The sequence below is a fragment of the Phalacrocorax carbo genome, chromosome 4, assembly GCF_963921805.1.
Source record: "Phalacrocorax carbo chromosome 4, bPhaCar2.1, whole genome shotgun sequence".
NCBI classification, from domain to species: Eukaryota; Metazoa; Chordata; class Aves; order Suliformes; family Phalacrocoracidae; genus Phalacrocorax; species Phalacrocorax carbo.
Window position 1 is genome coordinate 37233564 of NC_087516.1, and position 25980 is coordinate 37259543.

Genomic DNA, 25980 nt, shown 5'->3' on the forward strand with positions numbered 1-25980 from the left:
AACTACCTTTTCTAGTTTTATCAGAGAAATACAAACCAAGGCCTTCATTTATAATTCAGTGCTGCTTGTTCCATACATTTATAATGTCTTTTAAAAGTTTTTGATAGTTAGACCTCGCTGTTTTCGACAGCAACATTCTGTTTTGAATACACACAAGGTTTTGTTCTTTAATTGCTTTTCAAGACCGCTCTGGACGAAATACACGTTTTACAAGAGGTATCTCGGCCGTCTATCATCCAGCTGTTAAAAATAGCCACGGAACCCTACCCAAAGGGCCAGGATCCCTCCCCAGCGGAGACCTGCCCCGGTGATCCCGGGGGAGAAGCCTTCCAGCCGGTTACCTCGCTGACTGAAGCGCTCGCTAAGGAGGTTTGCCCATTTACAGTGCTTAGACCTGGAACGGGCAGCAAACGCCCGGGGCTCCGGCCGGCGGGGCTCTGAGAGGATTTGGGCTTGCTGAGGCCTAGCGAGCACACCAGGCCTCCGGCAGCCCCGGCTCCTTCTCCGCCGGCAGCGCGGACCTCTGCGGGCGGCCAGGCGGGCCGGGCCGGGGGGCAGGCGGTCCCCGGGGAGGGGGGCCACGGGAGGGACAGGCGACCGGGACGCTCCGCCGGCCGGGAGGGAGGGAGGGAGGCGGCCCCGCACCGCGGCGCCCCGAGGAGAGGGATGGCGGAGAGCCAGCGCCTCTGGTTTGGGAGGGACTCGCAAACTTCGGTACCTGTCGGGAACTCCCCAAACGCCAGCGACCGCCGTCGCCTCCGCGAAGAGCTCTACAGGCTTCCCCCCAACATGAACTCACGCAATGGGCTGCAAACCGGGGCTCCTCCTGCCCTCCCGCGTCCCGAGGCGGGCACCCCCCCCCCCGCTCCCCCTCCCGCGACTGAGCTGCCCCAGCGGCGGGGGGCCCGGCACCGCCGCTCCCACCCCCGGGCCTCGCCACCTCCCTGCCCGCGCACCCACCTGTCCCGGGGGTCGATCCAGCTGGTTTGCCTGGTGTTGTGGTCGATGTAGAAGACTTTGCCGTCGTAATCCCTCGCCTCCTCCCAACCATCGGGTAAGGGGAGCTGCCCATTCCCCGCTTTTCTAGGCATGGTCGGGCGGCGGGGGTAGCTGCTCCATAGGGACAGAAAGAAAGACGGGAAGCGGGAAAAGCCCCCACCCGAGGAGGGAGGACGGGGAAGGGGCCGGGGGCCGCGCAGCGGACCGCTCGCGGAAGCCCAGGAAAGCCCTCCTCGGCGGCCGGGTCTCAGTCCACCATGCCGGGGCTGCCGCCCTGGCCGCGCCGCGGCAGCCCGGGTCAGGGTTGCCGGCGGAGCCCAGCTGCCGTCTGGGCGCGGGGAGCCCGGCTGAGCCCCGGGCGGCCGCGGCCGCCGCTCATTAGCATGAGATTAGCATCCGTCTCATCTGCATGCACATTCCTGCCGCCGCATTCCTCAGGGTTAACCCTGCCGCCGCCGCCGGGCTGGGCTGGGCAGGCCCGGCCGTGGCTCCGGGACGGGAAACGTCCAGCGGGGGAAGGCGCGGGGCAGGCCGGAGGGCAGGGGCCGGAGGGTGGGGGGTAACGCGTCCCCTCCTGCTCCCAAACGAGCTGTGCACGCCGCACGCAGGGGTTCGGCCGGCGCGGGGGTAGGGAGCAACCACCTGAGGGGGACCGGCGGCCTCGCGGGCCGGGCTACCGCCCGCGCCCCAGCGCCTGCACGTCCCGGGCGCTTGAGCGCTCCGGCCGCCTCCCCGCAGCCTTTTTGGGGAGGTGGGGGGGGGGGCGCAGGAGCCCCCCTCCCCCAGCAGCTGAGAGCGGCGCGAATGGGCGGCAGACCCGCGGCCAGGGCTGCAGCACCCCGGCCTGAGGGCCGGCCACCGGCGCCTCCCTTTGTCTGCGAACGTGCTGCCGGCCCCGCGTCAGGTGGCGCGGGAGACTTTGGCCCGGGGGATGTCCTGGTCCTGGGGAGCCTGACCCGGGAAAAGGGCAGATTTACCACTGCCTCCATGCCCTGGGTCGTGGTGGTGTCGAGAGGGTTTCTAGTCCTTTCCATTTAGGTTCTGCTAACCTTGCTTCGCGTCCTTGTGAACTCTTGCTAAACTCCAGCGAGGCTCGAGGGTTCCGAAAAAGGACCTTGCCATTTAAAATACCTGAGTTCAAAATTTAAATAAAAAAAGGGAACCCTTCTTTAACCTTGGAAGTACCTAAACTTACTACCTTTTTTTTTTTTTCCCCCGTTTTTAACAGAAGCACCACACACCATTAGTGCCCTGAACTGTTCTGGCCTAAAAAGCAGGGGGCTAAGTGGCATTAAGTATAGAATCCAGGTGTGAATTACTGAGCATTTTATCTCACATTTGCCACGGGAGAAGAGTACTCTGGGCTGGTTACCATGGTTCAGCTGATAGAATGTAACTTAATGAGCTCTATTAATTTGCATGTGTATCTGATTCCCAAGATTTGGCACCAGAAGTAGAGCACCTATGGGGGAATATGACTCCCTAGTTTAGTGGCTGAGACTCCTAGGTAACCCAAGTTTTAGTCTCTGTTTCCTATAATGTTTTATTTATTTTCAGTTGAAGTTACTGGTTTAAAGTAACAAAAATTGCCTGGGAGAGGAAGTCTGGGATGCAGAGCTGTCCTTTTTCTTTCTTTTTTTTCTTTTTTTTTTTTTTTTAATCTGTTTATCTACTCCATTATAGCTACCTTTAGTGTTCAGCTCTGTGAATTATTCTTCTGAGACAATTTACACTTATTAAGTACTGGACTTGTTCAGTGCATAACAAGTTTTTGGATTCTACTTCAGGGGCCACATAGCTGATAATTAGGCATTGCAGTAACTAATTTACAGGTATCTAAGTCCCATTGTTGGATCTGCTCCTAAATAGAAATAAGTACCAGCAAGATATGTTTTTAATTTAGCTAAGACCTTTATTAGTCATATATTATTCTATAACACTATCTCTGCAAATGGCTTGTATGCCTCCCCAAAATGCTTGTACATTGAGCTCTAGACTATCTTGAAGATTTTATTTTACTTCTGTTGCATTAAGGTAATGTGCAGTGAAACTACATTCATGAAGTAAGGCCCTGGTGGTTAACAGTGGAGAAAAACTGAGCCGTTCTAACTTTTGTATATCTGTAACAGTTCAGCCACTTACGGAAAGCGACAGGATCATTGCCTATTAAAGTGACAGACTACTGTATTTTCATTGAGAATATTAAGTTTCAATGAGCTGATTGGTTTAGGAAGTCCAGTCTTGTTTTCCATCAGTTTAAAAAAGCACTTTTACTGTCCAATTGCATTTGTGTTGTTTTAAATAGTCTACTAATTTTATAAACTTGTTTATAGGTGACATCCTACAGTGAGAAAGTACATGTGGCAGTTGTGGGACAGGATAAACTTCATTTCCTTTTCCCTTTTAACGTTCAGTTTGAGTTATCAATAAGATGTTTTGTTGCGTAAGTTGATGATAAGCTATAGAGGGTATACTTTTCCTTCTGAAAATAGCTGCCAGTTACTTATCTTTGGCATTAACAAGGAGCTTTTGTAATGATACAGCCTTTTTCATCCTGAAAAAGCAGGCCTGTTATACAGCAGCACTCCTATACTCCTACTCTCTAAATAATCTACAGAAAAGAAAACATGAGATTCAAAAGTCTGCAATACCAAGACAAAACTGAAACCTCATTTATGTCAATACTTTCCCTGAAGCTAATTATGGCACCCGAGATAATACCTAATTCCTATTCTATGTCACCACCAAGGCAGTCAGAACCACGTCTTTGGTTAGTAGTCAGATGAGATCCCCGTGGATGTGGATCTGATTTATAACCGTCTTTACCCGGGTAAAACTTCTTGTCAGAAAACATCAGTATGTTCATTTCCACAAATAGATCGAAATTGCAGTTCTTAAATTTTGGAAATAAATATACTAAGATCATTGCATAGTTGTCTAATTTCTATACATATGCTTGTGTGTGTGTATACGGATGTGCTGAGACTTAAATATAAACTGTTGCATGGTAATCATTAGGCTCTCACCTTCCTCCCTCCATTTCCCACTGTTTGAGTACTTCATTGTGTTTGTATTTATAGTTAAGAGTCTAGAGTCCAGAATGCAAGGACTACTTAGGAATGGCAGTATTTGAAGTCAGAGTGACTTCAAGTCAGTCACAAAGTAGGTAATATTTGTGTAAATAAATGCCAGACCTTTAATACTACCAGTGAGAACGTTTAGCTTTTTGAAGGACTGCTATTGTTGTACAAAACAGAATCCAATTGTCCTCTCGGTTTTTGCTCTTTTGTAATTTGGACTGGTAGAAAATAATTTCTTCCACTATCCTTTAATATTTTATCATGCACCTAATATAGGAAGGCAGAGCAGATGTTCATAATGATCCTCTTTAGCCTAAAATACGCTATAAATTCTAACTAAAAGTAGTTTTGCAAGTATACCTCCTACATCTCAACTGATAACCTGCCTAGCATTTCATGCTGACATTGTCAGCTAACAACATACCACGGATTGTTTGGCTTAATTGCATAAGACAGTATAGTTCAGAAGATGTAAGCATGCTTTATTCAAAACACAGAAGGGTGCATATGGAGGAGTTGTCCAAAAGCACAGAACAATGTAGCTATGGTATGACTTAAGTATTTATCAGTAAGTATGATAAATAACAAGATACGCTCAACGAAAAGGAGCTAATTGTTCCTCTCTTTTGCTTTGCATATGCATGTTTAACTGGTCTGGAGAAGTTCACGTTGTAAGTAGTACATAGTTAAAGGACTGAGTTAAAGGGAATTATAATCATAACTGGTTTGTGCCCTTTCTACTAACTGTTACCAGCTAGGAGAAAAAATGTCTATGCGAAAATTTAAAACACAAGTCTGGAAGTAGCTGAATCTGGAAAGCTGGTCTGCAAAGGCAAATGGTTGTGCCCCGTCACATAATGAGAAGCATACCCTGCTCCAGTGTCTACTAGTGGAGTTAATCTCCTGACACTCTCTGCTCACTACTTCACTACTTCTTTCACAGTAAATCTGTTCCTGGGACTGACTGTGATCAAAAAAGGCATATTTGTACTTTGTCCTTTCATAACAAGAGACTTCCTTAACATGATGATCCAGTAGAGTGACATCCCTAAAGAAATTTACAGCTGTTACAACTCTAACTTGTACTATCCACAAATGGCCCTGAATCAAGAGCCACAGCTGTCTCCCTGAAAATCTACATAGTTCAGCCTCCACTGCTTTCAGACAGGATTTGAGTGCAGAATGAATTATGAAGTATGGTGACAGAATTAATTTCTAAAAACATCTGACAAAAATGTTTGAAAATGGATATTGGTTATGTTGAGTTTCTTTAGACACTTAAACACAGTGTTTATTGTTGTCCAAATATTGACAAGTCTGACGTCCCTCACATATAACTACTGTAGAATGCTAAAAAATAGTATTTTCAGCTTTATAAATATTTAACAACAGTAAATTTAATCTGACAGCTATGTTTTTAAAAAAATAGAACTCCTTTATGCTGCAATGTTTTTAGTTTTGAAAAGGGGTTTAAAAGTCCTGTAAAGAAAAACAGCGTACATGTGTGAGGGAGGAAAGGAGGAGGAGTGCTACTTTTACTATTGTCGGCTTCTGATGCATGTATACATCTGATAGTAAAAGATCTTTGAATAATGTTGTTTCTGGTTGAATTTATAATGCGGCTCTGCAGAAGTGATGGAGCCAGAGAACAACTTTGATAGAGTTTATGCTCATTCAGCTTTTCTCTTTACTCCAAAACCTGCTCTTTCCACTGATATTCAATTGGACAATTTGCTGCTAAAATAGGATGTTCTACAAAGCCTTCTGAGCGTATCAGTGAAAAAGACCGTACCAGATTCTGATTCAAATGAATATATACTAGCTTTTTTTTTTTTCAGAATTTTGGCCTTATTTTTGCCTTCAGGCATGCATAGAAGAAAGTAATGAGCAATTACACAGTTCAAGTCCTTGCAGACATAATTCTAATCCCATAAATATAAAAATAAGTGCACAGAACAATTTTAACTGATTGTTAGTCTGATTAAAAGTTTAGTATAAGTAGAATGGAAATGATGTGGTAAGAGCTTTGCCTCAAACCTAACTACAGAAATGCGAGTAAGGTTTTCATGGTAGAATCTTCTCAAACTCACCCCAAGCCACTCATTAAACTAACTTAGCATTCAGTTTTCCTAACTCTGATTCATACTGCTGATATTTCTGTGGACAAAGAAAAAAGAAGATGGAGAATTTGGGTTGTTCCAGAAACTCTAGGATTGATTAGGTCCAAATTAGCCTCTATCATATGGCTCTCTAGAGGCATATTCCCACAGAACTGATATGTTGTCTTAATGTTACATCTTCCACAGAAACAGCCTTGCTGTATTTTTTCAATATATCTCTCGATACTTGTACACACAAAATTTAACTTTCCTACGTTTTGTCTATGGATCTATGGAATTGTGGTGTTTATTCACTGCTGTGTGATGACTTTGGAGAACCACAAAAGCACACCTAGTCAGGCAAGAAGGTTCCCAAGAGCCCAGTCTTCTTTTTTGGCTGAGTGTAAGACAGAAGTAGGCCAGCAACAGAGGATTTCTGCTCATCGGCAGGGAGGGAAGAATGAAGGAGTTTCTTAATAACAGCTCCTTTGGTGGGGAACAGCAGTTAATTTCTTACAGTATTTAAGATACTCCATCAGGTAGTATACAAGTGCACAGGTTTACAGAGCTAATGCCTTTAACAGTCCCTCTCTACTGGTGCAAGGAGTGAGTGCTCCCACCGCAGCCAGAAGAAAGGACTTACATCTGTTGTGTTGTCTCTAAGTGGGGCAACGGATGAAATACAAAAAGGAATGGTTTAGCAACGATATCATGAAGTACGTTTCTTCTCTGTATCATCCATGTACTTTCAGAAACACAGTGCAGTAAATGAAGTAGAGTGGACTTGTTGACTGAGTATTTTAAGACCTGCATTACAAAAAAAACCCCTATTGTCTGACTGATGGGGAGGCTTAGGGAACCTGTCTTCTAACAAATGAAAAATCTTGTTTGAAACACAAAACAGGTATGAACCTGCCAAGCTATCAACATGAATAAAAAATACTTCATTTCTCTTTCACCCACTTTTCACCTCTTTTTTTACCCTCAAAAAATACAGTTTCTTTGCATGAATGAAAAGTACTTTTACTTCTGTCCTGGCCAACAACAAAGGAACTTAAATCCTATCTTATTGCTAACTGGCACTCAAAGCCATGCTGCACAAATAAAATCTGAATCTGTGCAAATTCATAGCAAAAATGGGACTGATGCATCAATACCAAGATGTAGTGCTGCTAGACTGCTAGAGATGCGACTAAATTGTATGACTTGTCCCGTGGCAATTTTCATTCTAGTCTGTTTATCCAAAACCCAGAACCCAGTGTTTACACATATTGAAGGACTGAAAAAATTTAAAGAACACAGCATGATATTATTATGTTCACTTTGCAGTGGACATAAAAAAAAAATGTATTAAGTGACTTGATGAAGTAAAAAATACCTAAATGAAATAGGATAGGGATTAGAACATAGGATGCTTTCAGCTCCTGAGCTGAATCTGTTGAACTGCATTGTGTCATTTTTATTATTTCAATATGTGGTGTCAGAAATACTTGCAGTAAGCTTTCTTATCACAAGGAAAAGATTATCATTCATACAAAAATTCCTTTTATTCAGTATCTCATTCCCAGGTAAAATGTGATGTATAAAAGTTATCAATTCCGTATGGTCAAGCATATGTTATGAAATGCTTGTGCCCACATATAAGAGACATGACAATATTTCAACAGCTCTCTTCTTTGAATTTCTTGGTGAAGAAATATAACAAAAGCATAAATTTTAGTTAGCTGTACTTGTGCTTATAAATGAAATACACTAATGAAGCAATAACCTCCCACAGCGTAAAAAGATTACACTGGACAATAATTCAAAGAAAATAATTCAAAGCTAGGCAAAGTCTGCAAAATTTAAGTATTAAAATGTAATCCTTGGGCTATGAAACGTCAGAGCTGTTGCCAATAATCAGCTGTTCTGTAAAGGGGTGATTGTAAAGCCAAAAGATATACAGTTGATGCTTATACCAAAGGAATCACAGAATCACAGGATGGTTCAGGTTGGAAGAGACCTCTTGAGATCATCTTGTTCATCCCCCCTGGTTAAGCAGGGCCACCTAGAGACGGTTGCCCAGGGCCATGTCCAGACAACTTTTTAATATCCCCCTAAGGTGGAGATTCCACAGCCCCTCAGGGCAACCTGTTCCAGTGCTCAGTCACCCTCACAGGAAAAAAATGTTTCCTGATGTTCAGAGGGAACCTCCTTGTTTAATTTTGTGCCTGTTGCCTCTGGTCCTGTCACTGTGCACCACTGAAAAGAGCCTGGGTCCATCTTCTTTGCACCCACCCTGCCATCAGGTATTTGTATACACTGATGAGATGCCCCTGCACCTTCTCTTCTCCACTGAATAGTCACAACTCTCACCAGGACCCCGAGACGTTTTCTGCAAAGCTGCTTTCCAGCCAGTTGTCCTGGAGTATGTACTGGTACATGAGGTTATTCTTCCCCAGGTGCCAGTCACTGCATTTTTCTTCGCTGAATTTCATGAGATTCCTATTTGCCCACCTCTCCACTTCTTTAAAGAGGACCAAAGCGTGCCACATAATCAAAACATACCAAAACAAAGAAAATATTACACTGCAAACTGTCTTCCTGAATTCTAGACTAGAGGTGCCCCTGCAAGCAAGCATCTGAGTGTTTAGAATCAGTGCTGCTTTCCCTTTAGTCTTGCTAGACAATCAGAACAGGAGGTAAACCTCAGGATTGCAATCTGCAGCCTTCAGCAATATCATCAATGTCATCACTCACAAATGACCTTGCTTCTTATATGGAAGCATTAATACATGTTTCTGCAACTCAATATGCCACCTTCAGCAACAGAAACACATAAAACCATTATTTTATATAAAGAAGAAAAATGGTGTTTTCAAGCACTAGCTCAGAAACTCTCTGATTACTTAATCATTGATACCATTTTTTCAGAATATAACAAATGTGGAAGAAGTACAATGCTCTTATGTGGCAGCCTGCTTCCCACTCGAGGAACTCAGAAACAATTGGTTTGGGCTTTTTTTCAGATCGCAGAATTAGACCTTTCAACCGAGGAAATAAAATGGAGTGTATCTTCAAAGTGTTGCGGAGCAAGTGTTGGTTGTTCTACAGATTCCATCTAGATTCACCCCCATATACTTAAACCAAGATTCATGGTAATTTTTGATATATCACTGATGGGGGTGGGGGTAGGAAAGGTAGTATCACCTTTTTCTGTGGCAGGTGCTCGTGCCTGCTCTTTACTGTGCCTTCCCTTTCCCAACTCCTTTCTTCTTACACCTGCTCCCTTTGATGCTCCTATTGCTCTGCAGCCACCAGCTCTGACTTGCCAGGGCCGGGGCTGCAACAGAGCTAACGCTAATGGACCTGGCTTACTCCATGCAACTGGTGTCTCTGTGTGGTGCTCCCCAGTGTGTGCTGTCGTACCTGTATCAACCATGCTGCTCCCTTTTCTGGAGCATCCCACATCCCCACTCCTTGGAACAGTCTTGTCAGTGGCTGCAGTCACCACCATAGCTGTTGCTGTGAAGAGCTGGCAAAGGACCGCGCTGCCAACAGTGACATCTGCTGTTAGAATCAGCGGCTGGGGTTGCCACTCAAACCATCCCACTCTTGTAACACACAAAAATAGGGTCAAAGCCAGAAGAGGGGTGCTCACCCCTGGATTCTGCCCCGGAGGGGCTCTGAGTGGAGGTCCTTTGGTGGCCTTGAAACAGCACCAATGCCTGGCCTCCCCAGCAGCTTCATCTCCTGACAGCTGGAAGAAGAGGCAACTGGAGGTTGCAAGCCATTATCACCCCTGGAGTCGGTATGCCTTCTACACTAGTTGCAGGGAAAGAGCAGTTCTCAAGTTATACATAACATCTCTAATCACAGGCTCTGAGGTGCTGTTAAGAGAAAGCAAAGATCTGACCAATTAAATACATGTTTTTAAAGTTTTAGGTTGTTTTTATAGATCATGAGCATGCTAACACAAGCCTTTGTTTTATTTCGGTAAAAGGAGGCAAGGAAATAACACTGGGGCAGGGGAGAAGAAGGTAAGGAGTTGTTCATGAAAAGAAGTTTTCTTGAATCAAAGAAATCCTTGAAGGAAATCATGTTTCAGAAAAAAAAAATCTCAAAAGGAACACAAAAAATTCTCAAAAGCATATACATGCGCATTTTGTGTCCATAATGCCACATGAAAGGTTAATGCATTTCTGTATATATCTTTAAGAGATCTTTTTCAGTGTATCACCATAAATGAAGAAAAGCTAAATACAGCGAAAGCTCCTCTGCTATAGTGAACCTGTAGTACTACTCCTGTCCTTTATCCTATAAGGCAAGAAAGAAAAAGTAGTGTACGCTGCCTTTTAATGCAGCGGAGGCCTCTCGCTAGTAATTTTGTTTCATCTCTCTTCTCAGTATTCCACATCTGTGGAATATGCTTCTCCAGCAATCTCATTTTAATAACATATTCTAATCCATTAAACTCACTCTGGTGAGCTTGCAGTGAACCGTGACATTTCCAAATCAAAGTAAAATCAAAGGCCTTAAACCAGACTGCAGAGCTAAAATTCTCTTTCATATACCTTCACTTTATTTACAGAGGATTCATATGTTCAAATATACCAAATCATCATGACAGAATAATTATGATGTCTTGTCATGTCATATTTTTTGAAACAATGTCAAATACTGAAGGACCTGCAGAAAACTAAGAAATAGCAAAAAAACCCAAAGCCAAACGATGATGGATGAAAGACAACCCGTAATGAGCATGTCAAAACTTTCTGTTTTCTCTGCTGCTTTACCTGACAGTTGATACTTTTACAGCACCAAGTGAAGTCCAGTGATTTAAATCCTTAACATGTTCTCCTATTCCAAATGCCATCTAGCTGGGTACAGGGCAAACACTGTCAATTCCAGGGTATGATGAGGCTTCTTAACCTCTGCAAAGCCTTGCTTTTCCTGGGTTATAACTACATGGATTGTTGCACATGATTTCTGAGATATGATATTGTCCCAAACTGTAGCTAGGCTTATTCATATTTTTAATCTATGTACCTTTATAAGCAAATTGTTCTGGGGCAAGTCACAGGAGCAGACCTTCTTGAAAACAAATACGTAGCAGGTAGGAAGAAAACTATATTGGTAAAGTAAGCAAGGATAATGGAATACCAAAGCAAATAGAAAAAAAAAAACTTTTAGGGTTGCCTTCAAATGATTGCAGGAAACCCAAAGAGCTGAATGTTAGTAACTGTTGAATTTCTATTTGAAGCAAGTCAAGCAGGTGATTTTTGTATCCTCTTCAAATATTGGATTTTCATTTTAGTGCTCTATGTATAGCTACAGAAAAGAGATAAACATTTCCATGTCAGAATTCTTCACTGTTATATTTTATCAGATGTGTTTAAATCTCACCTTGCACAAGGGGAAATGACTATTTCTGTTTTTCGAATGTACATGATATGTTCAAATCACTTCTTAATCTTGGTAAGTTTTTGCTATAAAGCTTATTTTCCAGTCCCTTAATCATTTTCATTTCTCTTTTCTGCTCCAATTAAAGGAGATCTTTTTTCAGTTTGAAATACCAGAAATAGAACTTCCCAGCAATAGCCACACTTATGCAAAATACAGGTTATATGGCAACTATCCACTTCTATAGTTTCCACAGTTTTTTGGCCATAGATTGGATTAACTCCTTCTGTCACAGCACTTCACTGGGACTCATGTCCAAGGATTGCTGCTGTGACCTAAGCTCTTCTTCTATGACACGGACTCCCAGGACTAAGGCCACTGTCTTCTAAAGATAACCTGCATACTTGTTTCTCAGATACATGATTTTCTATTTTTCCTGTTGAAACCCGTATTATTTACTTTTGGCCATCATATTCCAAAGCTTTAATTCCAGTCCCAGAGGTATCACACCTATTTTTTCACAATTTACTGTCAGGGCAGGAAATATTTTATCAGCATCATTTATTAATACTTAATGTGCCTTTTCCCCTTCTACAAGACTGAAGTATTTCTTGAGCATGTCTGCTCTTTTCTGCATTATTTCTAATTCTATTGTTACCATCCGTGATGTTACCACTGGTGAATGTGAAAAGTCAAAATACAGGATTGAAGGTAGACCTGATGCCATCAAAATTATTCTATGGAAGTTGACATACATTTTAAGGTTTTCCAAACAATGATTTGTGTATACCTTTATTTTACCAGAGTCCATTTTGATTTAATTAATGTTGCATTAAAAAAGGGATTATTTTTCTTTTCTCACAATTTTAGTGTAATCTTAGTACCATCCATTAATCTTAAAATCCATAAACTTTCTCCAGAAAGGCCACACAATGTAATATAATTTAAAACAATAAAGGCTAATAGTTATAATAATAACAATAAAAATATTCAAGACCTTACTTCAGCACTACTGCTCTTGCTTTATGCCATTGGTACTTTATTTCACAATGTGTAATTTTAGACTAACTACAAAATAATTTGGGCTATCTGTTTATTATTTAGTCTGGAATTGTTTTGAAAAGATATACTAACTGTGGTTTTATAACGTAAATTTGCAATCTGAGGAAACACACCTAAAAAATCCTAGGCTTAGAGAGGTTCAGTAATCTTGAGTTTCTTCTGCTAAGGGCACCTTTGACATTTTAACAAGTCTCCTGACAACTTTTAATTTACCATCTATTCCTAGACGGCCTTTCCTGTCCCCTGCCCTGAACCCTGCCCCCTGTCCAAAAAATCTCAGTTGTCTTTCCTTCAGGGACAGCTTGACAAATTGATGCAGGAATAAAGGTTTATCACTAGTACTGCTGCTCTGACTCTCCCTGTTTGCCTGGAAGAGCTATAGTAAGAGCACAGAAATGGACATAACCCCTTGCTGTAGCTTATCATCTCCTGGACGTTTTCCTGCCATACAAAATTGTGATTTATTGCTCAAATTAATGAACACATACTATGACCTCCCCCAGGGGGGTTTGAGAAGGACCTTTTGGAGCCACCAATCTGTGGCATCAGAAAGCAGCAGACCCCTTTGGTTTCTGTAGGAGCAACACCTGGACCTCCTCTCCTTCCTGCTGGGAGCACTAGGAACAGCACAAGGCATTTTGTCTCCTGGACCATGGAAACGGGCAGCTTCTGCCTCAGCAGCCAAGCTGCATTCCTTCACTGAGTTGCCCTGACTGATGGCATCCTCATCCTGCCACAGCACAGTTTTAAGTAGGGAGGATGCTGGCATGCCTCTTCCCTCTTGGCAAAGGAGATTAATAGGACATTTCTATTGCTCGAGGTTTCATGTTTTCTACAGCCACAGGCAGGCACTACAACAGGTATTAAGCATATCAAGATTTACTTTCAAACTTCTTTTCAAACCACTAGCCTAGCCACTTGGCAAATGCTGATTACCATCTCATGATTTTAGAATCATGATAATATGACTCTGGAAGGCTCTAAAAGCAAGTTTATGTCCAAAACATATGTGGGAAGGAGATGAATCAGAATAAGTTATGTTAATGCATTAATTATTATAATATTAATAAATTGGTATGTTCGTATTATATTAATATTCATATATTAATATAATAATATATGAATACACAAAAAGTATATTCAAATTGCTCATATCATAACCAGTTTTATCTTATTAAATCCAGAGGGGGAATAAGTGTCACAAACAGGTGAACAAAAGGTTTCTCCTGGCAGGATGAAACCATGTGAACCTGAAGATCCATGGTGTTTGAGAAGCCTTGAGGCACTTTCTGAATTCAGTCTTTCTAACTGTCATTGTGTAAAAGATTCAAATCTGTTTGTATGCGTAGATTTTAAGATAACATGGAGATAACAGGTCACATATGTGCAGACAGAGCTGAACCTTGTAAATAAGCAGAAGCTTGGAAGCTTAGCAAAATACAACTTTAAGTTAAATAGCAAAAATAATGGTATGTGTATATATGTATAATTTGACAATACATTATGTTTTGCTATTCTCTGCTAAGAATGATGCCTTTAATCTCTTGCTGCATCTGAACATTTATTTGACAAACATAACCACAATTTTTTTCATCAATATTACAAAAATTGTGCCTCAAATAAAAATATTGCTGTCATGGGGCAAAACTTTAGAAAATATATGCAGAAGTTATAGTAGCATCCAGGAGTTCATATTTTGTAGCCATTTTCATTAAGGGAAACCTTTATTAACAGTTAGCATTTTTTTCCTCAGCAAAGTGCTTTCAAAACATTTGCTAATTAAAACCTTTATATCTTTTAGACAGTAAAAGTACCTTTTCCAACCTGCAACAGCTATGTAACTTATTTTATTAGTGGTTTAGCAATAAAGTCAGAGAAACCTTTGATTTAATAATTAGCATTTACAGAGTGCTTTCTGCCTTCAAAGAGCTTTGCAAACATTAACTAATTAATTCTTGCAACTCCCCTGTAATTTGGGGAAGCAAGTATATTCATACACATTTCCATGTGGTTTAGGGAAGAAAGTATTATCTGAGACATTTTATAAAACAGAGAATGAAGACATATAAATGAAGTTATTCACTTAAGTCCACAAAGATGTAACCATCAGAGTAGGAACTGGAACTAAGTTATTTTCCTCATCCTTTTCTGTACTCCAGCTGCCCGGCTCTTCCACTGATTTTCCCTGGAAAGGTCCAGCCAGGTCTGCCAAAGCAAAGCAAAGCTTTGGAAGCTAAGCAGGTCCCTCCATCTTCTCTTTACCCAGCGTCTCAGGCCACTTGCTCGTGGTGCATGCATACCTGAAGAACACGTGCAGTGGTTCACGCGTCAGGCTTGCCTGTGCATGCTGGCCATGGGCGTGTGGCCATCAGACAAGGAGGGGGCAGCAGCAGAGGGTTGCAGTGGGGCCCCTCCCTGGGGCTCCCAGCCCCTGCACCACACACAGGTGGTCACATCTGACAAAGCAGATGCATGGGGCCAGGAGCAGGGAATGGGTGATGCATGGGAGCCTCAGCGGCAGGGTGCGGCATGGGAACCAAGCATTGGACTTAATAGGTCTTGCCCAGGGATGCTCCTCTGGGCTCTCTGACCTCACTAATGAAATCTGCCCACTCTGGTCTGCCTGGTGCTATCTCTCCCTGGCCACCACCAGAATACAAAAACAAAATTAAAAAAAAGCAGCCGTATTCTCCTGCTGACAGCTTGCATTATTTCTGCCTTGAGTACAACCTGCTACAAGTATTTATTATTGTGGAAGAGGAATACTGTTTGTTCCCTTATGGGTTTACTGATTTGGTACCAACAGTAACATAGCTTTCCTGTCTACTTCACCCCAGCTAGCTACGATGTTATACTGCATTTTAGTCCTGTGATAGATATGTACCTCTGCTCATGCTGCGGGTTGAATGAGGAGTCCACAAGCTGCAAGCAAGCTGCGCCATGGACCTGATGGTGTCAGAGGACAATGAGGAGTCACTTGCAGTGTTTCGACTCAACAAAGAAAGTAAGCTGTCTTGACTCACAGGCTTCAGGAAATTTCCTGAAATTAAGATACTTTTTTTACAGCAAATAAAGACCATTAATAAGATTTCAAAATGAGTAGTTTGTTTTCAGTGAATTTAGGAATTCCATCAGGTACAAAGGCCCAATTAATCATTCTTTGGTTTTGCTAAAACTTGGGAACTAATATTCATCCTTACATTCAGATAAACAATACCATTAAATAATGCAGGAGGTCTGTAAAGATTAGAGAATTAGGGACTAAGCATTCCTTGGTGATCAGCTATTCGTTAAGTATTGACAAGTAACTTTTTGTGTATCTGTTTCTGTAAGCCGAGTCTGTCAAGTGGAGACTACTAGAAAACAGAACAGTGCTGCGTTTTGTATTATTTGTTGTGCCAAGCACTATGTCTCTGTGGAGATGAACAGATTTTTTTTTAATTTGCTATTTTATTGTATTTATAATTAGCCGTCTGGAAAAAAAAGTTCTCTTTTAGCATCTGCAGTGATGCATTGATTCTTTCATTACAGCAAATACACATGACCCCCGGTGTTCAACTGTAAACAATAATAGTTACTGGCTTCATTAGGAAGCTAGCAGATGGCTTATAAGTTCTCATGGTAGCTTTTATCCATTTGAGGCTTGCAGTGTGCAAATGTTTGTCTTTTAAACAGGATAAAACAATGTAAAAGGGACTCTGTGCTTTGTTTTTATTAGTAGCAATTCATTTGTATTGCAGATTTGAACCTGAGTATCTGAGTGCACTGCCAGTTTTTCCTGGCTGCAGGTAAAATACCTCCTGGACCTTGCCTCTGCCTCTGTGACATTTTCTGTACCAGAAGAAACGAGGTCAAATACCACTTCTGGAGCTTTGACAGAGTTGTATTTTTCTTAGGCCTCATGTTATTAACCCAACCCTTCCCTTCCCAGATCAAGTGGTGCCCCCTTTCAGCAGAGAGGCAGCACTGCCTCTAGTTTACGTGGGCTGGGGGTCTGACATGGAAATCATTAGTGCCGTTTTGTCATTCAAAAACATTATTTATACAGCCAAATTTTTCTGTACAGCTTTGGAATACCTGATGAATAGCAGCTCATTTACTGTCATCACCAGTCAGGTGCCTGGAGTGTGATGAACTTCAGGTTGCTTCCCAGATAGGCTGCAGGCAGTTCCAATGACTGTCAAACATAACTACCGCATTTATTATCTAACTGGGCAGAGCTATCTGAAGACCAGTTAATCTTCAATAACATTTGGTAGAGCACAATAGCTCTTTTAAAGCAGAACGGTTTTATTTTAGTGTGTGAGTCTTTGATGGCTTTTCTCATACTTCTAATACACCCCAGGCGCTTGTTACTATTTTCATGTACTCAGTTTTGTTGGTAGCTGGAATCAAGCTACATTGTTGAGAAATAGAAGCAGGGGTTGTATATTAAATATGGTGTTAAATACCTCCAGTTATCATTGAAAGCCCAGATACATGGCAGTGCAGACTCCCTCAAAGTGCTACACTGCTGTGTTTCAACTGGATGTGCACATGGAGGAGTCAATAGGCAGTTTGTAGTTCATGTTCGTTAAGTATTGGCTGCTCATGGTTCCTTCACACTGAGGCATAAGCATTTGACTGGTTGATTTTACAATACAAATGCCTCTTCAGATAGAGATAAGACATTTGTTTCGGAAAGCACCATAAAAAATTAGAAACTTTTGTATAGAAGTCTTATTTTGAGGGATTAAATGAGCCTGAGTGCCTAAGCCTTGTGTTTCCTTATTGTACAGTAAGGGCATGACTATCAAATTAGGCATCTTTTTTGAGTAAACAGTGATCTAGTGAATCTTTAGGGTTTCATATTGTATTTTCATGTTCTATATTCAGTTTTAAAGTTCAAAATTACTTTTTTTTGGAGAGACATCTGTATCTCCCAGAAGAGATATTGGAATTTTGCTTTCAGAGCATGTATTTTCACTTTTTATCCTCCTGTTTTATTAAAAATAATATTTACATAAAAAACTTACTTTCTTCTAAGCACATCTGCTCTTGCTTCTACCTCACCTGAAGATCTAACCCATTGCATGTGACATCTTCAATGAAGAATAAGCAGCAGGAGCAGATGAGCTTTCAAGAAATAAAGATCCTATTCTCATGCAAATGTACAAGTAATTAAAAATGATGGAAGAAAAAAAAAGGCAACTCAATGTACAATACTTTCAAATTTAATTTGAAGTATAATAGTTTTAAACTTTTCCATAAGAACTCCCAGACTCTTTAAGTGGTTTAGTTTTGAGAACAGTAATAATTGTCATTCATATTAATGGGTTAGTTTTTCTTATCAAAAGATACCTTTAAAATACATTTGGGGGTAATGGTAAGAATTTTTGAAGCTTTTTTTCCCTGTGGTTTGAAATAAAGTTAATTCCTAAGTAAACTGAACTTCCATTCAAGTCTGTGGGTGAAGTATAGCTGTACTGAAAAAGCCAGCCTAAGGCCTACTACAAGGCCCATGACTTCCACTATGGAAAGTGTGCCAAGCTGTAGCTTCAACATTTATTGTTGCTTCATTAACCATCTCACCCTTCCTGAAGGAAGCATTTTACTGAAAAACACTGTGTTTTTATTAAGTTTTACCATTCCTTATTAATCGCTTCAAACCTTCAAAATCAGGAAGGGGAAGATACTTCGTGGTAGTAATGCGTCCCGCAATTCTATCCTTTTAAAACCACTGCAGAAACTGAGAGATTTAACTCTACTCTACTCTGCTCCATTCTCTACTCTTCTATCCTCTGTCTACAGTAAAATACAGTTTGAGATATTGAGCATTCTCAATTCTCATTACACATGAAGAGTGACAAGTGCACAATTCACAATAAAATAAAATAGTTGCCGAAGCATTGGACCTAGTTCTGTTCATTGTCAAAGTTGTAAACTTGCAGAGTTGGAATGCATAAACAACTGCTATTTTATCCTATGTTATTTAAATTCATTACTTGGTACATAGAAGTAGTCACAGCTCCCAAATGATAGGTGCACCTTTATTGATTAGAAATAAGTTTATTTCTGATGGGTTTGGAAAGGCTATATACACATACACACATATACATTTCTATCTATAAAAACAATGGAAAGCTGCATAATTTACATCCCACAGAATAAAGAAGTGAGGTATTGATGATTTATTGATTACAGCTTACATTTAGATGAGGGGATGCAGGAGCTGGTAAATGATGTAAATATTTTAAAATTCTGTCAGTGATAATCTGAAGGGAATATCATGATTTGCAGTAATACTTGGAAAAATTCCTTCACTAATGCTTGCAACTAGAATTTCTTGTACTGCAGGCTGAGGTACGGCCGATGGACTTCACAGGGACTTGGTAATGCCCCATCCTAATAAATTCTTTTTTCCTCTGCATCTCTGGCTTGTTATTTGGGTTTTTGTTTTGTTTTGTTTTGTTTTCTTAGGGGAGGGAGGTAGATTGCAAGAATAAAGTGAGGCAGCTCTATGGAAAACCATTACTGTAAATGCTATGAATAGGACCTACCACTACATTTCAGTGCTTCAAATTTCAGTGGAATGAAGAAACGGAGGAGGTTAGTAGAGGTTGGGTGTAGCTATGATGGGTATGACCACCCATGCTCTATTAATTTGTTCCTGGGTAAGATTTACTCAAATACTTTAGTTTCACTTTCATGGAAACTATTGGAATTTCATCATAGGTTTGCTTAGCTGGTGCCTTAGTGTATGAGTAGTGTATGATGATGAACAATTAAAGCTAACTGAAACCACCTATATTTTTATAATTGATTTAGCAGTTGATTGTCTCTCAAGATAAATGATTCCCCTGTGCTCAGAAAATAATGTTGTCAGTTGATGCCTGAAGCCATATAATTTTTATTGCAAGCATCATGGATGAAACATCATTTTTGTCAATTATGATTTGAGGGGATGAAACCGATTGTTCATAAAAGTAGAGATTATAAAATACAATTTTCAAGACCACCATATAGATGGTAGCTGAAGACCATTTAGTTATAATAAATGAGCTACCAATAAGTACATTTGATATATTAATTCTTCTCCATATAATAGCATAAAGCAAGGAACTTGCAGTAAGTCCTTTTTTATAGTACAGTAGTAAGATTGCTTCCATTTCTGCTTCTACCCTCATTTCATTTTCATAGCTTCATTCACTATATGCCTATTAAAAACATTATTATATTTCTTCCAACCTATTAGAAAGACTTATAAACATTTCTCGATGTCTTGAAAGCTTGGTAAAAGAAACAATTAAATAGAAAATTGTCCAGAACAGGGTCCCAAGAAACTATTCTCAAATGCATTTGGCCTATTTGTATTCATCCTTGTACTCACGAAGAGTAGGAATAATACCACTGATGCCAGTCGTGCTAACAGCAGATTGCTCTATTTTGCATATTCTACCAAAAATGGTGATTAGTATTGCAAAACTGAGCATTCAAAAGTTAGAAACTGACAATATTACAAAAAGAAGCATTAGGAGATTGCTTTAAGGAGGGAGAGTAGGGATAATTTGCATCTTAATGTGTGGATACAGAATCTGGAAATCTACCAAAGGTGGCTATCTCAATGGCTTTGAGGAAAAATTATTTATGAAAATATTAGATATGAAGTATAGATTCATCAGAGAGTTTGACAGCGCCTTTGTATTACTGTCACCCAGTAAGATGATGAAAATATCTGAGATATGTTAAGAATTAAGCAAGAACAGCAATAGGCTAATTCAAGAGAATCATAAAAGAAAACCACAAACACTGTCCATACTGACTTAGAAAGACTTAATAAAGCAGAGGATCTATGAAGACCAACGTAGAACAGGTCAGCATGGCAGAGATTAGTTCATTCCCTTGCTGTGAGGATTCAGATGGGGCAAGGAGAAGGTTTATTTTCTTCTCAGTACCCTGATTCGCAGCACAAAAACCTCTCAGAAAGCATCCATCACAATCACTGCTTTCAGTCCTGTTTTCTCCGTAGGCATCTGACATCACTAGGAAGGCAGCTGTATTGCTCTACATGGTGAAGGTCAGAACTCACTGTGAAAAAAAGACCTATTTATTACTTCTATTCTATTCTATTCTATTCTATTCTATTCTATTCTATTCTATTCTATTCTATTCTATTCTATTCTATTCTATTCTATTCTAGGCTAGGCTAGGCTAGGCTAGGCTAGGCTAGGCTATTTTTTATCCTATTCTATTAGTTTTCTTATGCTGCACTTACTATCTTACTATTTTAATTCCTTCCAATAACGAGGAGTGATGCCTATCCTTATTTAACCTCTGTCCTAAAAATACTAGGGAAACATACAGGCATCTTTTGGTTTTGCTTTGTTGAGGAGGGTTCTGTTTTATGGTTTAGCTGGTCTTGCACATGAAATAGAAGGTAGTGACCCTGTGTGATAGTCTTTTCTTTCTGCAAGAACTGATTCAATATTTTCTTCTTTCCCCTACCCTCAGTGCCTCCAGAATTCTGCCTGTCATACAGGCAGATGTTATCCTGATAGAGGCTGTCAAAGAAGCAACTCTGTCAAGCCATAACCTCACATTCTTCATCCTCTAGCTTTCAGGTAGCTTGGATTGAGGCTGCAGAATACTGAGATCTCAGATCTTCAGACTTCAGATCTATGAAAAAGCAATATGGCGAGTGGTGACTGAGTTTTATGTGTCCAGAATTGACTCTGATTCTCAGAAGATGAGTAACAGGTTAGGGCTTCTGGACAGCTACAGTTTTCATACTGTTTTGCTATAATCTAGGTAACTGAAATATAAATAATGAAGCAAGATCATCATCTAGCTCAGTTCAACAAAGACAACTGCCTGAGAGCAAGCATTAGTCCCAGATGCAAATATGTAAGAATCCACAGACAGTCCCTAATTATGGACTGAGTTTGCCATTTACCATTTTGATTTTCAGTCAGAGTGGACTTAGTGCTTCTGTGAGCTCTTCAAGTAGCATCACTTATTTCTTTGCTTCAGCTTCAGCCAAATGTTTTTTGTGAGCTGCTGTTGTCAAAAGAATAAGCTATCTTGATGCTAATGGATATGGCCAGATGAAATGTAGCTTGCACTTTTTGTCGTCTTAGTCTTGCCTAACTGGTTCTCCTAAAGGCTGCATGTGGAAACTGAAAAGGCAGGTGGGATGCTAAACCTCCCTGTGACTTATGTAAATCAGGGATTTGGTAGCAATAGCACCGTTTCCACTCGCTGTTCTTGAGTATGCACCTTCGGGGGGAAGGGGCAGCTCACACTGTAACATTCAAAGTGCAAGGATATATACAGCAGTGATGAATTTAGCATATACTGCATTAGTTAGAGAGTATAGTAATGAAGAACATTACTTAGAGCTTAATATATGCATTTTTGAAATACAGTGCGCTAAATCCCTCTTTATTCCCAGAAGTATCACAGCAGTCTTCCAACAAGTACTGTCCTCTACCTGTATAACTCCCGATTTTCTGAGAATAACTTGAAAATTCTCAGAGAAAGAGGAAAATTCGTTCTGCAATTCTGTCAGTCCCTGATGTATCTGCTGGCATAATTACCAGTTCACTGCACAAAGACAGCGAAGCAAGTAAACCAATGGAAAGAACTGTTAATCTTTGTCTTCCAGAGACAGATTCAAACTAATTTCAATTCTTTTTACACCCCTTTGTACTATGAGTCTGGATTTAGCATTCTTCATCTTCTGCATATGATTTTTGTCCTTTCTAGCTGCTGCCAGATATTGAATGGCTAATTGTATTTATGCGGTATTTTACATTCTTACCAAATGGTTTGAACATAATTTAATATAATAATTTATCTAATTACCTGATGTTTTAAACTTTATGTTGAACACTGCCAGGTCTTTGACATGCTCAGTGCAGCCCATAATTCAGGGCATAATCTCTGATATTTTTTTAACTTCCTTATGCTTACTTTTATACATTTTAAATTTTCACTTCTATGGCATATACATAGCCACTTTTTTTCCATTTAGTTTGAACTATATTTTGCTCCTTTCTGTTCATGGCCAGCTGTTACCTGTATTCCTGACACATCAAATTGCACACCTTGAAGCTCTGTCAGCTTTCCAGTTTATTAGTATGACGAAGATGAGGATCTAATGCTAAACTCTGTGGTGTGGCATTTGTCACCTTCCTTTTACATTCTTTTTACATTCATGGTCATTCGTTGACTTTGTAAGCAAGCCAGTTTGTTATCCAGTTGAATATTACTGCCTTACCTTTTTACCCTATTCATTAATAATGTATTTGGTACAGGATTAAAAGCTTCCTTGGAATCCAAGTGAATAATGTATAATTCTTTACTCTTGTCTGCTTTTATTGTCCTTTCCTCAAAGAAATTAAGCTAGTTTGTTATGTGTGATTTCCATTTTGGTAATCTTCACACCGAAATATTAAAAATTCTGTTTGCATGGAAGGTCTGGGCAGTTTACCAAAATAGAAATGTTCCTCTTGTATTTTTAGATACCTGTCATCATGCCATGAGCAATATTTAACATTTTACTGACAGTACATAAAGCAATGTACCCAATGCAAAAATACATTTTCACATAGCAGAAAGGAACTACAGCCTAATAGAGAACAAAGTAGATTCCATCAAGAAATACTTTAAAATGTCATGAAACATCTATTTTACACACAAAAATCTGCCAATCAAGTTTTTACATCAGTTACAATTTCATAAAGTACCCTGGGGTGCGACTCTGTAGCAATGTGAAGACAAAAAAGGAAATACGAGTCTGCAAAAATGTCACAAACACATTACATCTAAAAAGTACCCATTAAATTTGATGGAAGAAGAATTACTGTTCCAACCTATTAGGCTGTTATATATTTAGAATTGGAATTCCTTTAAAACTCCTTGCCACTGAAACCTGTATGAATTCCACAGGGATTCATGGTGAAAAGAAGTCTGATTTGAGACTTTTGCCATATGCTGTCCTTTTGACTTCACTGACAATTTTGTGGGCACATTAAGGGCAATATAGACTTTTGTTAGCAACACTTTTTTTCCTTACCTCGTATTTCATTTTTTTGTGCTTTATTAATTGATAGGGATTTTAAATAATGACAACAGAGAAACACAAAAATGTAAGATCTTCTCTTTTGGCAGCATGAAATCAGAAGAACAAAGCCTGAGTTAGTGACTCTCCATGCAGAGAGAACACAGTTGTGTTCCATATGCAAAGCATGGTCCCATAAACTTGACCACTACAGCCAACTTCACAAACTGGTAGTCAGCCTCAGACTCTAGATTAGAGGACTGGTTCTCCAAGTCATTCATGTGACTTAATGCTTTTACCACACTGACTGACATGTCCTGCCATTGCTTCTTGAGGTTTTCTGGCCCCTGGGTGGACAAACTGTCCATCATGACAATTGGTCTCTTGGACCATGCAAGCTCAAAGCCTCCTGAACCACACTAGATATAGTTGTAACTGTGGGGCCAAATAGTGAAGTGACAAGAGTTCACATCTCCCTCTACATGATCTTAGACCAGTGAGTATCCTTCCTAGCATATTCTTTTTCACTCCTTTCAAAGTTGAGACATGGTTTGTATTATATGTTTAGGGACTTCAGCAGTCTCTGGGACTGCAGCAGTTCTCCACAACAAACCTTTGTCCCACTGACCATTAATTTTATGCTATCAGCAGCACACATTGTCATCTCATTATTGGTTCCCATTTCAAAGTAATTTATGAGTATGCTGAAGAACATATCTCAGGCAGACCACTGTGAATCTCCAGTAGCCTAATGTTGTTCCTAAGGAACTTCTTAAGGCTTGCCCTCCACTGCCATGGAGTGCTAGTTCTTATTCTAAGTTCTGCCATCCCTGTCAGGATTGTATTGAAACAAACCTTAGTCATATCCTGGCCATAGCTCAGGTTCAAATGCACCAAAAAGAGTAATACAGCAGATACTGTCTTAGAATTTGCCTGTGATAGATCTTTTCTGCTCTTCTAGAGATTTTCTTCCACATTGAATCAAGAAGCACGCTCTTTTCAACCACCTTTTCTGAACTTTGTCAAAGGCTAATACTGGGCTTAGGCTAAAGCCTGGTAGTATGCCTAAGGCCCCTTGTATAACATTCTCCCTGGGAATCCCCTGGACACCTGCCCTGCACTTCCTTGGAGTCCCTTTTCTACCACCAGTCTCATCACCCCCTGTAACCTTTTTTTTCAAACCTTAACCCTAGCCTTTAGGACTAGCCCTAGCCTGAGGCTGTATTTGTGTTACATCCAAATCCTGTTATGGGCTAAAGGGATCATGCCTTAAAAGAGGAGGTAAGAATATAGTCTTCATCCCATTAGTGTTTTAATAATCTAATAGCACAAATTACCCTATTAATACAGAAAGAATATATTAACAATACAGTTAAAATTGTTGTATATAAACTTCTTTGTTTCTATGCAGTTGTTCTGGTGCTGGGCTCACGTTCTGCATGTCCCACTGTGTCCTAAGGTTGACAACTTCCATCTTCCTTAAAAAGATTACATCAGAAATGTAGGTGTTATGAGTCATTGGCCTCCTGTGTCCTTTGCTAGAAAGAGTTTGATGTTCACAGTAGGAGTTTCTTTCCCCTCTGTTTTGGGGTCTCCTTGGGTTTTCTTACTACAGTATGCATTCTTTATCATTGCTAAAGTCTGAAATTTGCCCCACAGCCTCCCACAGCCCCTTTCAATGTAAAAAACCACTGTTACAATGGGGTAGTTAGGCTTTTACCATATAGAGTATCCACAGACCAAGCTCAACCCAGTTAGGCAATACCTATTTGACCCCTAGATGACTGTCATACACTGAAGAAAAAAAAAATTAAAATCAGCTCAAGTCAAGACAAGCCCAGACAGCTCCTGAGACCTTGCGCTGTCAGGTCACTACAGAGTCCCTGGCCTTTTACTAATATTTACTAAGCTACATCTGAATGGACTGAAAAGATAATACAGCAAATAGTGTTTCATTTTACCAGCAAGAGGTATGTGCTTTCCACAGAATCACAGAATGGTAGGGGTTGGAAGGTGCCTCTGGAGATCATCTTGTCCAACCCCCCCTGCTTGAGCAGGCACACCTAGAGCAGGGGGCACAGGAACGCGTCCAAGCGGGTTTTGAATGTCTCCAGGGAAGGAGACTCCACAACCTCCCTGGGCAGCCTGTGCCACTGCTCGGTCACCCTCACAATAAAGTTTTTTCTCATACTGAGGTGGAACTTCCTATGTTCTAACTTGTGCCCATCGCCCCTTGTCCTGACATTGGGCACTAATGAAAAGAGCCTAGTCCCATCATCCTGATACCCACCCTTTAGATATTTATAGGTATTTATGA

The 25980-nt window shown here is 40.5% G+C and overlaps 2 protein-coding genes across 4 annotated transcripts in view; one reads left to right on the top strand and one right to left on the bottom strand.

Moving 5' to 3' along the window:
- Positions 1-1873, bottom strand: part of WWC2 (WW and C2 domain containing 2) — a 106002-nt gene extending 104129 nt beyond the window's left edge. For both annotated transcript variants that reach the window (XM_064449650.1, XM_064449649.1), the window contains exon 1: positions 961-1873. In XM_064449650.1, the coding sequence (XP_064305720.1) occupies positions 961-1091 (131 nt within the window). In that variant the 5' untranslated portion in view covers positions 1092-1873. The remainder of the gene's footprint in view (positions 1-960) is intronic.
- DCTD (dCMP deaminase) overlaps positions 972-25980 on the top strand; it is a 59803-nt gene continuing 34794 nt past the window's right edge. Inside the window, exon 1 of one of the 2 annotated variants that reach the window (XM_064449656.1) lies at positions 972-1054. The gene's annotated coding sequence lies outside the window, so the exon portion shown is untranslated. Of the gene's footprint in view, positions 1055-15524; positions 15627-25980 lie in introns of those variants that run through there. The other variant, XM_064449655.1, reaches the window with a different exon arrangement.